The sequence below is a fragment of the Nicotiana tomentosiformis genome, chromosome 11 (genome assembly GCF_000390325.3).
Source record: "Nicotiana tomentosiformis chromosome 11, ASM39032v3, whole genome shotgun sequence".
Classification (NCBI taxonomy): Eukaryota; Viridiplantae; Streptophyta; class Magnoliopsida; order Solanales; family Solanaceae; genus Nicotiana; species Nicotiana tomentosiformis.
This window is the reverse complement of record NC_090822.1, coordinates 16,927,978-16,945,571: the sequence shown is the minus strand read 5'-3', so window position 1 is coordinate 16,945,571 and position 17,594 is coordinate 16,927,978. Positions and strand designations below refer to the sequence as shown.

General features: G+C 41.5%; 1 protein-coding gene across 1 annotated transcript; it reads left to right on the top strand.

The window, feature by feature from the left end:
• Window positions 1-16,356: 16,356 nt before the first annotated feature.
• LOC104113850 (uncharacterized) lies at window positions 16,357-17,088 on the top strand. The gene has a single exon (XM_009624159.4). It carries the CDS (start codon window positions 16,357-16,359, stop codon window positions 17,086-17,088), a length of 732 nt encoding a protein of 243 aa, XP_009622454.1.
• Window positions 17,089-17,594: the final 506 nt, after the last annotated feature.

The window sequence follows — 17,594 nt, the reverse complement described above, 5'->3', positions numbered from 1 at the left end:
AAGGAATTTATGGAATGCTCGAGTAACAACGAATACCACGTCAAGACCCCCTTAGTAAAGGTTTCTCTAAATTTCTTTAGCAGCACAGATTCAATTTCATGAGGAGCTAACTCATTCCCTTTTATCGTTGTTGTGTAGGTGGTAATATGCTCCTGGGGGTCTGAAGTTCTATCATACTTTGGCATTTCATGCATTTTGAACCGCTTCGGGATTAACTCTGGTGCCACACTTGGCTTGTACGGTAATTGAGTATACTTCTTTGAGTTCGCGCCTTTCAGCACTGGTGGAGTTCCCGGGATCTGGTCCATGCAGACGTTTATTTCCCTCATGAACCGTAAAAGTCATTCTTGAAAGAATCGTTCTCATTGTTGAGACCAGATCCGTTCCCCCTTGGAGTGTTGTTGTCGATCCTCCGCATTGTTTGATTCGTGGGAATCCCGGGAGGGATCAGATCTCGTCTGTTTGCATTATTTGAAGCTCCCGACAGCGCTTGCTTCAACTTCAACTCTATCATAACTTTATCTTGTCGCGTGAGGTGGCCTAGAATAATCGCTTGTTGGTCTTGCAAGACCCTTACCGCGCCGACGACATGCTCTTCATCAATGTCATCGGGAGTGGTCCCTCGAACATGTCGAGAATACTGCCTGTCATGCACTGGTGTAGCGTCACTCCCTTCGTTATGGGTATCGCTGATTGAGTCTTCGGAATGCTATTGATCCCCTCGAATCTCGGGGTTGTGCATGTCGTTAACAGTGTTATCTGCCATTTCTTATGATATTTTCTAAGACAAAAATGATCAAAATATGTTAGTAAAAAAGGCAAGGATCAATTTAATTACATGACTATCTAGGACCCACGGTGGGCGCCAAACGGTTTATTCGTAAAACGGTACAATTGAATTTATACGTGATTTCTAGATAAGTGAATTAATTTGATCCTGAAATAAATAAATAATTGAAGAGTTACGCAATACTTAGCCTTAAGATATAGACGAAACAATAGAAGCAACAATTCCAGGAATAAGGTTTTCGGGCACAACAACAAAAGAATCGAGAAATCAGAAGATAAGATTTGATTGAGCTTTGTTTAAAATATAGTATAAGTTTACGAGAAAATTCCTTCATTTACAATGACAACTGAGCTCACTATTTATAGCTATGAAGAAAGTCCTAGGGTCGTGCCCTTCTTTAATGTCAATTATGAGGGACATTTATGAAGATGTAACGGTGAATATAAATACCAAATTCCTTGTAACAGATAACTGCTCTTAATGCTTTGAATATTCTCTATTGAATGTTATCGGGAGAAGAGCATTTATTACATGTTTATGAGCATTATTCTTCCCGATGACAAACGAAACAGTTGTCTTCAGTCTTCAGTCATCTCCCTGTCTTGGGCTCCACGTATCCCTTTCTCGGACGGCCACGTATCATAACATATTTATCCAATACAATTTTCACAAAGAATAAGCAAGAACTAATTATTACTAAAGTCGATATATCGGCTAGCATTTTTTCCATATTCAAGGATATGTAGGTTTTTAGACTCTTGGTTCGTAAATATATTGTTTAAATTTCTTTTAAAATACTATTATCTTTAGTGTCAACATTTTAAAACTCACGTAATATTATTTAATAACAAAAATAGAAAAGAGAACTTGCATTTTCTAAAAGAAGAAAAACACTGTTCTTCGAACTTTGATATGTGAAGGAAACAATAAAACTCTTTCTGCATCCAAACTTATATGTTCTTTAAAACATGATTGTAGATCTAAAGAAATTAAATAAGCTTTTTTTAAAAAACAAATATAATATGTGGGATACACGCGCAACGCGCGTAAACTAAGATTAGTTTTATTAATTTTGTAAACATCTTCGGCCTGAACAGAGGAAATAAATTCATTCAATTTATTTTTTGCATATTCTTTTTCAAATTTAAATACAACATTGAAAGATGAGGCTCCAATTAACCTGTTCTCAAATTTGAAACTAAGTTTTTGAACAAAAAAAAAGTGATTTCCTAACTCTTTCAAACTATATTTCATAATCCTCGACCGAAGTATATAATTTCACAATAAAGTTAAAGTATATTCACGTCCCTCCTTAAACTTTTAATCTAATCCATTGACATTTACGAGAGCTATAGCCGATAAAATTGCCAAACTACCGCAACCCTCCTTTATTCGGGCTTGGGACCAGCAATGTGAGCAAGCTCACCTAGACAGAGTTAACTTATGAGTAGTTTATAGCTTGAGAAAATATTATAGATGAGCAACTCATGGCTAGTTGATTTGGTATTCCCACTGAAAGTTGGTTCTTGGACAAATCTAATGTGAAGATTTCATCCCACCAAAACTAGAAGGAATAATTCCATGGAAATTATTTCTTGACATGTTAAGAATCTATTAAGTTTATGATGTTAGTAACTGATGTTTGGTGGGAATTGATCTTGCATTTTGTTACTGATGTAGTAAGGGTCGACCATGTTTTCTTTGGTACAATCATTTAGTATTAGTATTCATTAGTCCGACTAATTTAAATTTCTCTATTACTACGGCTCGAATCCGGGACTTACAATTAGAGGTGAGTAAATCTCATTCATCCCTTGATTGTAAGGTTCGACTTTCATAAGGTAACTATTTAGCTTAGTAACTATTATTACAACAATTACTATTATGCCTTAATCTCAAGCAAATTGAAATATATGCGGTAGTAGAATTAGGAATTTGTGTTAGGAGATTAAAAAAAATGTAAAAGTGTCACGCCTATTATATATGAACCTATGTCAAGCGGATTTACTAATAGTTTCTTTATATACAAAAATTCTTGTTTTCACACTTTTTGCATCGGCGAATCGGATTCAATTGAACCTCATCACCAAACGTAATTATGCCCCAAGTATATGAATTCTTAGTGACCATGATTCGTCATATAAATTCATTTATCATGAATTGAGTAGTTTAATATTGGTTGTCTGACTATCATGATTCTTATCCTTTAATAAGTGACAGTTTGCTCACAATATCGGACTTAAGACCTTAAGTCTGATATTGTGAGCAAACTATCACGACCCAATTTCTTCCTCTGTGAACCGTCGTGACGACACCTAGTCTCTACGACTAGGTAAGCCTAACACTTTGAGGAAATGAAACAAAAGCATAAAGATTAACTACTAACAGTAACAAATATTTAATACGCAACTGAATGCCACTCGGCATGTACAATTATCACCTCTAAAAAAAAAGTACGAAACAACTCCCAAAACCCGAAACACCGTAAGTCACAAGCTACTAAGAAATCTTAACTGTTCTATACATCATTTATACAGAAAGAAAGAAAATTGAACATAGTGGGATAGAGGGGGACTCCGAGGATCTACGGGCGCGGGCAGATGTACCTTGAAATCTCCAATAAGTAGCAGCGACTGCAACTAGTGATGAGGCAGGTAAGACGAACCTGGATCTGCACACGATAAACATGTGCAGGAAATGGCGTGAGTACACCACAACGGTACCCAGTAAGTGCCAAGCCTAACCTCGGTCGAGTAGTGACGAGATCAGGTCAGGGCTCTACTGGAATATATATATATATATATATATATATATATATATATATATATACACACACACACACACAAAAATAAAATATTGTAGTAAAATAAAGACTGAAATTTGACAAAAATGAAACCACAGAAAGTAACAGCTCTGTACACAGAGATAACAACAGGGGATCTCCCGAGACACCGTCTCGTAGTCCCAAACATAAATGTACAGAACAGGGGGATCTACCGGAATACCTTTCCGTAGTCCTAAAGTAAATATGCAGAACATGGGGATCTACCGAAATACCGTTTCGTAGTCCCAAAATAAATATGCAGACAAACAATAGAATTCAATAGTTACGACATGAAATTCTACAGTTCAACCTAAGTACCAGTTAAGGAAAGACAGGTAAATTTACTAAACATGATGCACGTAGTTCAAGTAAACAGTTAAAGCAAGTAGGCATGCTATTCTGGTTTAGACGGATACTACACATGCTGATGGAACTCAAATAAGAAGGAAATCGGGTTATTACTTAGTAAAAAAATTGGGGTTTTACACAAATTGCTCGTGTACGTACTAGTCACCTCACGTACACGACACTCATGTATAAAAAACAATACAAATTCTACGGGGAGTTCCCCCACACAAGGTTAGGCAAGCCACTTACCTCGAACCAAACTCAATCAATAAGTAATAATGCCTTCCACGAATATCCGACTCCGAAAGGTCCAAATCTAGCCAAAACAACTACATATCATAAATACAACTATAATAGGTTAATCTAATTAATTAAATCAAGATTTTAATTAAAAAATCCAAAATTCGCCCTAAAAATTCGACCCGGGCTCACGTCTCGAAATCGGGTAAATGTTACAATATATGAACACCCATTCGCTCACGAGTCCAGCCATATAAAAGTTACTCAAATCCGACCACGAATCACCTTTCAAAACTCGAAATCTTAGTGGAAGAACTTCTTCCAATTTCTCCCAAAATTCAACCCCAAAATCCAAAATTAAAGATGAAATTAATGATAGATTAATAAAATCTAACCAAAATAGAATGTAGAATCATTACCCAATCGATGTCTCTGAACATTCCCCAAACTCTCGTCCAAATCCGAGCTCCCAAACTCAAATTTTGATAAAAATGGCCAAACTCTCGTTTTTGAAATGTTTAATACTGTCTAGTGATTCCTTAATCGCGATCGCGAAGAACAACTTTACTGCCCCAGAAATTAACTCTACTTGATCGTGTAAAACACCACGCGAACGCGATGCTCTGGATCTCATACATACGCAATCGCGAACACCCCAACGGGTTCGCGATGAGCAAAGCGCGTGGCCCAGCTTTGGTCTATTTAATACTACGCGAACGCGACCTTGGCTCTGCGTTCGCGAAGCACCACCTCACTTCTCTACGTGTTCGCATGCCCCTGTCCGTGAACGCGAAGAACAATTCCATCCTCTGCCCAGCTAAGCCTATGCGATCGCGGATCACCCCACGCGATCGCATATAAGGAAACTATAACTCAGATACCAGAAAACATCAGCAACCTCCTAAGCCCGAAAATCGATCCGTTGGACATTCGAAACTCACCCGAGGCCCCTAGAACCTCAACCAAATATACCTCGACCGGCTGTCCCCTCCACTGAACCTTCACGGAAGCAATGTTATTTGACCTTATCTTTCTGAACTGCCTGTCCTAAATAGCCACTGGCTCCTCGACATAAGATATATCCTTGTCCAATTGGACTGAGCTAAAATCTAACACATGAGACAGATCGCCGTGATACTTCCGGAGCATCGAAACATGAAATACCGGATGAACTTCTACTAGGGTGGGAGGTAAGGCAAGCTCATAAGAAACCTCCCCAACACACCGCAACACCTTAAAAGGACCAATGGACCTTGGGCTCAGCTTGCCCTTCTTTCAAAACCTCATAATGCCCTTCATAGGCGAAACCCGGAGCAAGACCCCCTCTCTAACCATGAGTGCAACATCGCAAACCTTCCGGTCCGTATAGCTAGACTGGGCTGTGCGAAGTCTATCCTGAATCACCTTAGCCTTTTCCAAGGCATCCTGAACCAAGTCTGTACCCAATAACCTAGCCTTGCCCGGTTCGAACCAACCCACTGGGAACCGACACCGCCTACCATACAGATCCTCATACGGTGCCATCTGAATGCTCGAGTGATAACTGTTGTTGTAGGCAAACTCCGCAAGTATTAAGAACTGATCCCAAGCACCCCCAAAATCTATCACACAGGCGCAGAGCATATCCTCCAGTATCTGAATAGTGCGCTCGGACTGTCCGTCCGTCTGAGGGTGAAATGTTATGCTCAGCTCCACTCTAGTACCCAACTCCTGTTGTATGGCTCTCCAGAATCGTGATGTAAACTGTGTATCCTGGTCAGAGATAATAGATACTGGTAAGCCATAAAGCCTGACAATCTCACAGATGTAGATTCGAGCTAGCTACTAGGAAGAATAGGTAGTCATCACAAGAATGAAATGAGCCGACTTGGTCAGCCTATCCACAATCACCTAAACTGCATCAAACCTCCGCTGAGTCGGTGGGAGTCCAACAACGACATCCATAATGATCCGCTCCCATTTTCACTCTGGAATCTCCAACTTTTGAAGCAACCCACCTGGCTGCTGATGCTCATACTTCACATGTTGGCAATTTAGGCACCGAGCCACATGCTCCACTATGTCCTTCTTTATTCTCCTCCACCAGTAATGCTTCCTCAAGTCTTGATACATCTTTGCGGCACCCAGATGAATAGAGTACCGCGAACTGTGAGCCTCCTGGAGAATCAATTCACGCAAACCATCTACATTGGGCACATAAAACCTGCCCTACATCCTCAATGCACCATTATCTCCAACAGTGACCTCCTTAGCATCACCGTGCTGGACCGTGTCTTTAAGGACAAACATATGGGGGTCATCGTACTGACGCTCCCTGATACGATCATAAAGAGAAGACCGAGAGACCACACAAGCCAATACTCGACTTGGCTCAGAAATATCCAATCTCACAAACTGGCTGGCTAAGGCCTGAACATCCAACGCCATGGGCCTCTCTGCTGCTGGTAGATATGCTAAGCTCCCCAAACTCTCTGCCCCGCGACTCAAAGCATCGGCCACCACATTGGCCTTCCCAGGGTGGTACAAAATGGTGATTTCATAATCCTTAAGCAGCTCTAACCACCTCCTCTGACGCAAATTAAGATCCTTCTGCTTGAACAGATGCTGTAAACTTCGGTGATCTGTGTAGATCTCACAAGGGACATCGTACAAATAATGCCTCCAAATCTTCAAGGCATGAACAATAGCTGTTAACTCAAGGTCTTGGAAAATATAGTTATTTTCATGCACCTTCAGTTGTCTGGATGCGTAGGCAATCACCCTACCATTTTGCATCAACACCGCACCGAGACCAATCTGCGATGTATCATAATATACATTATAAGACCCTGAACCTATAGGCAATACCAATATTGGGGCTGTAGTCAAAGCTGACTTGAGCTTCTGAAAGCTCTCCTCACATTCCTCTATCCACCTAAATGGAGCACCCTTTTGGGTCAGCCTGGTCATAAATGCTGCAATAGATGAGAATCCCTCTACAAAGCGACGATAATATCCCGCCAAACTAAGAAAACTCCGGATCTCTGTAACTGAGGACGGACTGGGCCAACTCTACATTGCTTCAATCTCCTTCAGATCCATTTGGATCCCATCACTCGATACTATATGACCCCAAGAGTGCCACTGAGTCTAGCCAAAACTCACACTTTGAAAATTTTGCATATAACTTCTTCTCTCTCAAGGTTTGAAGCGTAGTCCTCATGTGCTGCTCATGATCCTCCCGACTCCGGAAGTATACCAGAATGTTGTCAATAAATACAATGACGAATGAGTCAAGATAAGTCCAGAACACACTGTGCATCAAGTGCATAAAAGATGCTGGGGCATTGTGCATCCCGAAGACTACTTTGCAAGCTATGTGTGCCCATATCTACCAGCAGCAGAGAGGCCCATGGCGTTGGATGTTCAGGCCTAAGCCAGCCAGTTTGTGAGATTGGATATTTCTGAGCCAAGTCGAGTATTGGCTTGTGTGGTCTCTCGGTCTTCTCTTTATGATCGTATCAGGGAGCGTCAGTATGATGACCCCCATCTGTTTGTCCTTAAGGACACGGTCCAGCACGGTGATGCTAAAGAGGTCACTATTGGATATGATGGTGCATTGAGGATACAAGGCAGGCTATGTGTGCCCAATGTAGATGGTTTGCATGAATTGATTCTCCAGGAGGCTCACAGTTCGCGGTACTCTATTCATCTGGGTGCCGCAAAGATGTATCAAAACTTGAGGCAGCATTACTGGTGGAGGAGAATGAAGAAGGACATAGTGGAGTATGTGGCTCAGTGCCTAAATTTCCAGCAGATGAAGTATGAGCATCAGCGGCCAGGTGGGTTGCTTCAGAAGTTGGAGTTTCCAGAGTGGAAATGGTAGTGGATCATTATGGACTCCCACCGACTCAGTGGAGGTTTGATGAAGTTTAGGTGATTGTGGATAGGCTGACCAAGCCGGCTCATTTCATTCCTGTGATGACTACCTATTCTTCCGAGTAGCTAGCTCAAATCTACATCTGTGATATTGTCAGACTTCATGGAGTACCAGTATCTATTATCTATGACCGGGGTACGCAGTTTACATCACAGTTCTGGAGAGCCATACAACAGGAGTTGGGTACTAAAGTGGAGCTGAGCATAACATTTTACCCTCAGACGGACGGACAGTCCGAGCGCACTATTCAGATACTGGAGAATATGCTCTGTGCTTATGTGATAGATTTTGGGGGTGCTTGGGATCAGTTCTTAACACTTGCGGAGTTTTCCTACAAAACCAGTTATCACTCGAGCATTCAGATGGCACCGTATGAGGATCTGTATGGTAGGCGGTGTTGGTCCCCACTGGCTTGGTTCGAGCCGGGCGAGGCCAGGTTATTGGGTACAGACTTGGTTCAGAATGCCTTGGAGAAGGCTAAGGTGATTCAGGATAGACTTCACACAGCCCAGTCCAGCTATGCGGATCGAAAGGTTCGCGATGTTGCACTCATGGTTGGAGAGCGGGTCTTGCTCCGGGTTTCGCCCATGAAGGGCGTTATGAGGTTCGAAAAGAAGGGCAAGCTGGGCCCATGGTCTATTGGTCTTTTTGAGGTGTTGCGGCGTGTTGGGGAGGTTTCTTATGAGCTTTCCTTACCTCCCACCCTAGCAGGAGTTCATCCGGTATTTCATGTTTCGATGCTCCGAAAGTATCACGGCGATCCGTCTCATGTGTTAGATTTCAGCTCAGTCCAATTGGACAAGGATCTATCTTATGCTGAGGAGCCAGTGGCTATTTAGGACAGGCAGTTCAAAAAGATAAGGTCAAAGAACATTGCTTCCGTGAAGGTTCAGTGGAGGGGACAACCGGTCGAGGAGGCGACTTGGGAGACCGAGCAGGATATGCACAACCGTTATCCTCATCTTTTCACCACTTCAGGTATGTCTTTATACTCGTTCGAGGATGAACGATTGTCTTAAGAGGGGGAGGGTGTAACGACCCGACCGGTTATTTTGAGAGTAGTATCCCCGATCCCCCATTTACTGCTTCTCCCATATCTCTTTCTGCTATTGTGACTTGCCAGGAGGTTTTGTTTTGGTTTTTGGAGTGTTTTGGGATACTTAGTCTCTAAATGGATAATTAAGCCTTAGGATTTGGACCGTAGTTGGAACTATGTGAAGACGACTCCGTAATGGAGTTCTGTTAGTTTTGTTAGCTCCGTTAGGTGATTTTGGGCTTAGAGGCGTGTTCGGATTGTGTTTTGGAGGTCCGTAGCTTATTTAGGCTTGAAATGGCGAAAGTCAGATTTTTGGAGATTCACACCCCTTCTCAACCATTCGCTGAGCTTTAAGAAATGAAATACCTCTTCCGGATATTTGGTCTTGAAAGCAGTCTTCAGGATATCTCCACTCTAATCGCGGTAAACCTGGCATAGTCAGCGTCACAATTTTGGCGTGACAATCAAGAATAACATAATGGAGGTGACAACCAGTCCATGCCCAAGATAATATCAAAATCTACCATGCTGAGCAATAACAAATTGGCTATGGTCTCAAAACCACTAATAACAATCAAACACGACTGATATACGCGGTCCACAACAAGAGAATATCCCACAGGAGTAGACACATAAACAGGGGAACTCAAAGAATCCTGAGATACACCCAAATGCGGGGCAAAATAAGATGACACATAAGAATAAATGGAGCCTGGATCGAATAGAACCGATGCATCTCTATGACAGACCAGAACAATACATGTAATGACAGAATCATAAGCGACGGCCTCAGTACGGGCAGGAAGGGCATAATATCTCGTCTGGCCTCCATCTCTAGGGTGACCTCGACCTCCTCGACCTCCACCTTGAGCTGGCTGAGCAGGTGGGGTAGCAGCTGGTGCTGGAATCATGGCCTGAGGACCCGGTGGGGCACGCGGTGCCTGAGAAGTCTATGGAGGTGCACCCCTCCTAAGTTTGGGGCAAATCCTCACCACATGGCGAGTGTCGTCACACTCAAAACAACCACGCTGCTGACGTGGCTGTGGGAACTGTGCGGTACGGGTACCCTGAAACCCATGAACACTTGAAACATTGTGCGAAGCCTGAAATGCAAACTGAACTGGATGACCCACAAAACCTCTACCATGTCGTACCACGCCTCTAAAATAAGGACCAGTGGATCTCCCCAGTATACGAGGTCTCCTCGCCTCCTTGTACTCTCTCTCCTGGACCCACTTGTCCTCTACCCGGCGAGCGATCCCTACCACCTGCTGAAATGGGACCACATGCTATGTCGCCATGACACCTGGAACCTGACCAACATGAACTCGCTACTCTGGAGTGTGGGCGGCGGGAGTCTGGGTCCCTTCCCTAGTCTGTGAAGTAGCTGGTGCAACCGGAATCAACCCCGCCTGAACTAATGTACCAAACATGCTCAGGAACTATGCTAAGGTCTCCTGAAGTCTGGAGGTAACAACAGGCGCCTCCGGTACCTTCCCCTCAGCTGGAGATACTGGCGGCTCCTCTATCATGCGGGTGCTTTGGCTACACCACATGGACGTCCTCGGCCTCTACCCCGGCCCCGGCCTCTCACGGCTCTAGTAGGGGGCGCGAGTGCCTGGTCATCAGATCCGCCTGTACGTGTCCTCACCATCCGTGAGAGAATAGAATACAAAAGTTTAGAATTTGATGCCAATAACTCGCACGACAAGGAATCAAAAGAAGTATGATTGTTCCTAATAGTTCCATATCCTCCCGAAGATAAGTACAGACGTCTTCGTACCGATCCACGAGACTCTAATAAACCAGCTTGTGACTCACGACTCCTATGAACCTAGAGCTCTGATACCAACTTGTCACGATCCAATTTCTCCCTCCATGAACAGTCGTGATGGCACCTAGTCTCTACGACTAGGTAAGCCTAACACTTTGTGGATATGAAACAAAAGCATAAACATTAACTACTAACAGTAACAAATATCTAATACGTAACTGTTTGCCACTCAGCATGTACAGTTATCACCTCTAAATAATATGTATGAAATAACTCCCAAAACCCGGAACACTGTAAGTCACAAGCTACTAAGAAGTCTTAACTGTTTTATACATTATTTCTATAGAAATAAAGAAAAATGAACATAGGGGGATAGATGGGGACTCCGAGGATCTGCGGGCGCGTGCAGATGTACCTCGAAGTCTCCATTAAGCAGCAGTGACTGCAACTAGTGATAAGGCTTGTAAGACGAACCTGGATCTGCACACGAAAAATATGTGCAGGAAAGGGTATGAGTAAACCACAACGGTACCCAGTAAGTGCCAATCCTAACCTCGGTTGAGTAGTGACGAGATCAGGTCAGGGGTCTACTGGAATATATATATAATAAAGCAAGGCAGAATGAAATATTGCAGTAAAATAAAGACTGAAATTTAACAAGAATGAAACCATAGAAAGTAACAGCTCCATACACAGAGATAACAACAGGGGATCTCCCGAGATACCGTCTCGTAGTCCCAAACGTAAATGTGCAAAATAGGGGGATCTACCGGAATACCATTCTGTAGTCCCAAAGTAGATATGCAGAACAAGGGGATCTACTGGAATACCGTTCCGTAGTCCCAAAGTAAATATGCAGAACAAGGGGGTTCTATCGGAATACCGTTCTGTAGTCCCAAAGAAAATATGCAGAACAAGGGGATCTACCGGAATACCGTTCTGTAGTCCCAAAGTAAATATGCAGAACAGGGGGATCTACCGAAATACCGTTTCGTAGTTACAAAGTAAATATATAGAACAGGGGGATCTACCGGAATACCATTCCGTAGTCCCAATGTAAATATGCAGACAAACAATAGAATTCAATAGTTACGGCACGAAATTCTACAATTCAACCTAAATACTAGTTAAGGAAAGACAGGTAAATTCACTAAACATGTTACACGTAGTTCAAGTAAACAGTTAAGGCAAGTAGGCATGCTATTCTAGTCTAGCCGGACACTATACATGCTGATGGAACTCAAATAAGAAGAAAATCAGGTTATTACTTAGTAGAAAATCAGGTTTTTTACTTGTCACCTCACATACACGGCGCTCATGTATCAAAAACAATACAAATTCTACGGGGAGTTCCCCCACACAAGGTTAGGCAAGCTACATACCTCGAACCAAGCTCAATCAATCAGTAAGAATGCCTTCCACGAATATCCGACTTCGAATGGTCCAAATTTAGCCAAAACAACTACATATCATAAATACAACTATAATAGGCTAATCTAATTAATGAAATCAAGATTTTAATAAAAAATTCCGAAATCCGTTCTAAAAAGTCGACCCGGGACCACGTCTCGAAATCAGGTAAAAGTCACAAAATACGAACACCCATTCACTCACGAGTCTAACCATATAAAAATTACTCAAATCCGGTCACGAATCCCCTTTCAAAACTCGAAATCTTAGTGGAAGAACTTCTTCCAATTGCTCCCAAATTTCAACCCCAAAATCCGAAATTAATGATAGATTAGTGAAATCTAACCAAAATAGAGTGTAGAATCATTACCCAATCGATGTATTTGTAAATCCCGCAAAATCTCATCCAAATTCGAGCTCCCAAACTCAAGTTTTGATAAAAATGGCCAAACCCTCATTTTTTAAATGTTTAATACTGCTCAGTGATTCCTTAATCGCGATCGCGGAAATAGCCTTGCGATCGCGAAGAACAACTTTGTTGCCCTAAAAATTAACTCTACGTGATCGCGTAAAACACCACGCGAACGGGATGCTCTGGCTCTCATACTTACGTGATCGTGAACACCCCAACGCGTTCGCAATGAGCAAAGCGCGTGGCCCAGCTTTGGTCCACTTAACACTACGTGAACGCGACCTTGGCTCTGCGTTCGCGAAGCACAACCTCACTTCTCTACGCGTTCGCATGCCCCTGTCCACGAATGCTAAGAACAATTCCATCCTATACCTAGCTCATCCTGCGCGATCGCGGATCACCCCGTGTGAGCGCGCAGAAGGAAACTAGAACTCAGACACCAGAAAACTTCAGCAACCCCCTAAGTCCGAAAATCGATCCGTCGGACATCAGAAACTCACCTGAGGCCCCCGGAACCTCAACCAAATATACCAACCAATCCTAAAATACCAAACGAACTTAGACGATCCATCAAACCACATCAAACAACGCTAAGATCACGAATCGCCCTCTAATTCAAACTTAAAAAACTTGAAACTTCAAATTTCCACAATCGATGCCAAAATCTATCAAACCACGTCTGATTGACCCCAAATTTTGCACATAAGTCATATTCAACATTACAGACCTACTCCAACTTCCAGAATCGGAATTCAACCCCGATATCAAAATTTTCACAACCGGTCCAAATCTCCAAAAATTCGACTTTCGCCATTTCAAGCCTAAATAAGCTACGGACCTCCAAAAAATAATTCAGACACGCCCTTAAGCCCAAAATCATCTAACGGAGCTAACAGAACCGACGGAACTCCATTCCGTATTCGTCTTCACATAGTTTCGACTACAGTTAAAATCTTAAGGCTTAAACCTCCATTTAGGCACCAAGTGTCCCAAAATACTCCAAACACCAAAACGAAACCTCCCGGCAAGTCACAATAGCAGAAATAGATATGAGAGTAGCAGTAAATAGGGAATCGGGGCTATTACTCTCAAAATGACCGGCCGGATCGTTACACAAACTCATCAAATTTGAAACCAATAATATAAGCAAACTAAAAGAGTAAGTCACTACAATTACTAAGGGATCATTTGGTACGAGGGATAATGGATAATTATTCTCAGTAATGCTATCAGTCACCTCATACTACCCTCATTGCGCATCTAGTGTGTAACGTCAAGGAAAGGGAAGGCTCATACTACCGCGGCGGGCGATCGGGAACACTAAAGGTGCTTATTCTAGGCGCTAGGGGCCGTTGCTCACGCAAGCGGAAGGGTGTTTTGGAGCACTAATGGCGACTAGTGGTTGCTTCGCTCGACGAGACTGATACCTTCATTTGCACACGCCTTTTCTATATATCATTATAAGTAGGGCGGGTGACGTACTCACTGAGCTATCTAGATGAGTTTATTCCAAGTTTGGTTGGGATAAAATCATGATATAACTAATCACCCAGGATTGTACTATTTTTTTTATCACTATAGTAGAGAATAACTAATTTCGAAATAATTAATTATGAAATAACTTATTTTCCAACCAAACGAAATAGAAGGTCTTTTATCTCTTCTTCCTTTCCTATCCTTTCCTTGTCAAGGCCCCCATTCCTGTCTGCCAAAAAATATCAGAAAATGACAAAAGGAGTGCCCATGTGAAAGTTGAATTTAAGTGCAATTTTGTGAGCGTGTTTGGTCGTATAACATTTATGTAATACCAAATAAATCATAACTGTTACATATATATATTTTTTTGGAATAGCATGCGCTCACTTTAAAAGCTCTTAGAAAAATTTCTAATGGACCCACAACTGACCCAAGTAAAGAGCATTATGGTTAGAAGTCAAACTCAAACACTAGCTACTCTAAGGTCTATGATTTTCATATACGTATTATGTTTTTCCTTGTGTTAACCATAATTAGGTCAAGGAGAAAATAAAAATTTAAAAAAAACAAAAAAAAAAAACAGGACATTTGTGATGTAATTTGGATAACACATTTTGGGGACCTAAGAGGCGGTGGTTTACTTACGGCGAATATCGATGATTCGAGTCCGCTTATGTCCAACTCGTAAACTTAGCCGATACAAAGTGGCATACCTCGTATAAGATATAACCATACAGTTATAACCATTACACTACAATTTCAATTCAAGGTACATGATTCATTCTCAATTCCCTTATATTAGATGAAAGAAGTTCTCTTCTTTTCTTGGTTTGTTTTATTGGATTCATTTGTTCAAAGTGTAATAAGAAAATAAATTTACTAAGTTTGCGAAACAAGATTGTATCAAAATACTGGTAATAATATAAGAAAATGAACGCTCTCCTGTGCATTCCGTAAAAGATGAGATCGGTAAAGGACAATTCACTAAAATTTTATCTTTGTGAGATATAAACCAAGATTGGAAAAGGGGATGGATTTTGCTCGAAAAGAAGAGAAAGGGTCTTCAATGTCATAATCAGGCTAGTGGAGTTTGGTCTTGCCTTTTGGGAAATTGAATGTGGGTTGAGGACAATCTTGAAGGTTGGCCATGTGAGAAGTAAATATTTGCCCTTTGAATAAAACAACTCCTTTGTATGTATGGGCATGTGGTTGTTAGCACTTAACAAATCCCAATCAATAACTCTAGTACAATTCTAGAAATGTCCTATTTGAACATTTTCCATTTCATATTCCATATAATTTTTTTTAACTGTCCGAGTCAAGTCGCGCCACTAGAACCATTTTACTGGATACCTGATATTTCTCACCATCACCAGTATTAGGTAACTCCACTAAAATTTATGCATATGGTAGGAAATCTCTGAATGATGATCTCCTACCATTTTCAAGCCACCCATGACCCATCGATTCATGGGCAACTATAGATTTTCTCCGTGTAATTTCTTTTCTCACAAATTTTTATAAAAAAAATAACTGGCCTTAGTATTTTGGGATAATTCTAATTACATATAGATATTTCAACCCCTTATAATACTCAATTTGTACGTGTCAAGTCTTCGATGATGTTTAAGTTTTGGCCAGTTTATGCTATTTCTTGATGCAATGTAAGCAACAAGTAGATGGATTGGGATGTATATATGAATTAAATTCTATAAGAAGAAAGGTGATTGAATTCGCAACTACACACTTAAATGACAAATTAAAACCCATTTTGAAGAGGTCAAAATGCCTGATTTTCAAGCTAATTAACCAACCTATTGAATTTTATGACATAAATTGATTTAGCTACCCTATCATCTTAACCACCACATTACTTGCATGTAGTTTCCTTTTCAAGTTCATTTACTTACTCTTGACCTTTTCCACCTTCCCCCTCCTCCTTTTGTCTTTTTAGTGAGGATGGACAAGTGAGCTTTTATTATTATTTTTTTGAAACTTTTGGTGGGGGTTTTGGGGGGGGGGGGGGGTAGAAGTTGCTTCATATATGTAATAGGTCTCATTATTAGTCCACATCACTTGCTAGCAAACATAAAAAAACACATCTTGCATGTTTTAACCAAAGAAATCATGGATTGGTATTCTTGGTTATCCAAGACTACTCTTGATCAAACACTTATCTATGAGTATTGTCTTATTTTCAGCAGAAATGAACTTCACAAAGAGGATTTAACTTACTTCAACCATGAGTTCCTACAAAGCATGGGCATAACTATAGCCAAACACAGACTAGAGATTCTCAAATTGGCAAGAAAGGAAGGAGGAACCACATCAAATGGCCTCTCAAGACTTGTTTTGGCAATTAACAAAACCAAGAAGCTCATTTCCAAGAACTTCAGCAAGCTCAGTTTTCACCGAACGTCGACTCATCTCGCTCTATCCGAGCTCAAACCTTATCGAACACAGTGGACCGGAGCACTAAAGATGCTCGAGAGCTCGAAGGAACAAAGGCAAGAGAAAGCCATAGTTACAACCAGAAACACGATGAAGTCAGGACCACTAGACAGAAGAATGCAAGACAAAATGATGGTTACAAGTAGGAATCTGAGTGTCTCAGGTCCTTTGGATGGGAAAATTCAAGAAAAACTGATGTACCCTAATAGGAGTCCAATGAAGTCTGGGCCATTGGACAGAAGGTACCAAAATAGTGCTGTTTATCCAAGCAGAAGCAATAAATCTGGGCCATTGGATGCAAAGGGCATGAGCCCAAGGCTTAATCACTACAGTCAAGAAATGATACAAGCTGATGATGGCGTTTACTCACAATGGTCTTTAATGTTTCAAGATATGAAGCCCACTTGACAACTCATATGAAGCTGCAGATTATAGAATCCTAGGTTAGTACTATGTTTTTAGTAGATATCTGTTTAGCTTTGGTTTTTAGTAGCAAAAAGGAAGAATGCACTTTTAAGGTATGGAACAGACATGGGGTTTGCTGTCTCAACATTCCTTGTTCTGTTGTAACCTTCTTTTCTGTATTTGTGTACTTGAAAGTCTTGAATTTTACTATCAAATATGTGTGACAGTTGGTTCATATTGCACACAAAAATGAGATTTTAAGCAACGCAGATCTACATTGTTACTATTGTTTGTTGCTTGGTTGCTTTATTTTCACTGTTCCTTGAGCCAAGGGTCTATCGGAAACAACCTCTCTATCTTTATAAGGTAGGGATAAGGTCTACGTACACACCACCCTCCCTAGACCCTACTTATGGGATTACACTGGGTTTGTTGTTGTTGTGATAACCGAAAAATCCCCGAGGGCCTATGGCACGTTTGGAACTTGGTGGATAATGAGTCCGCCCCTC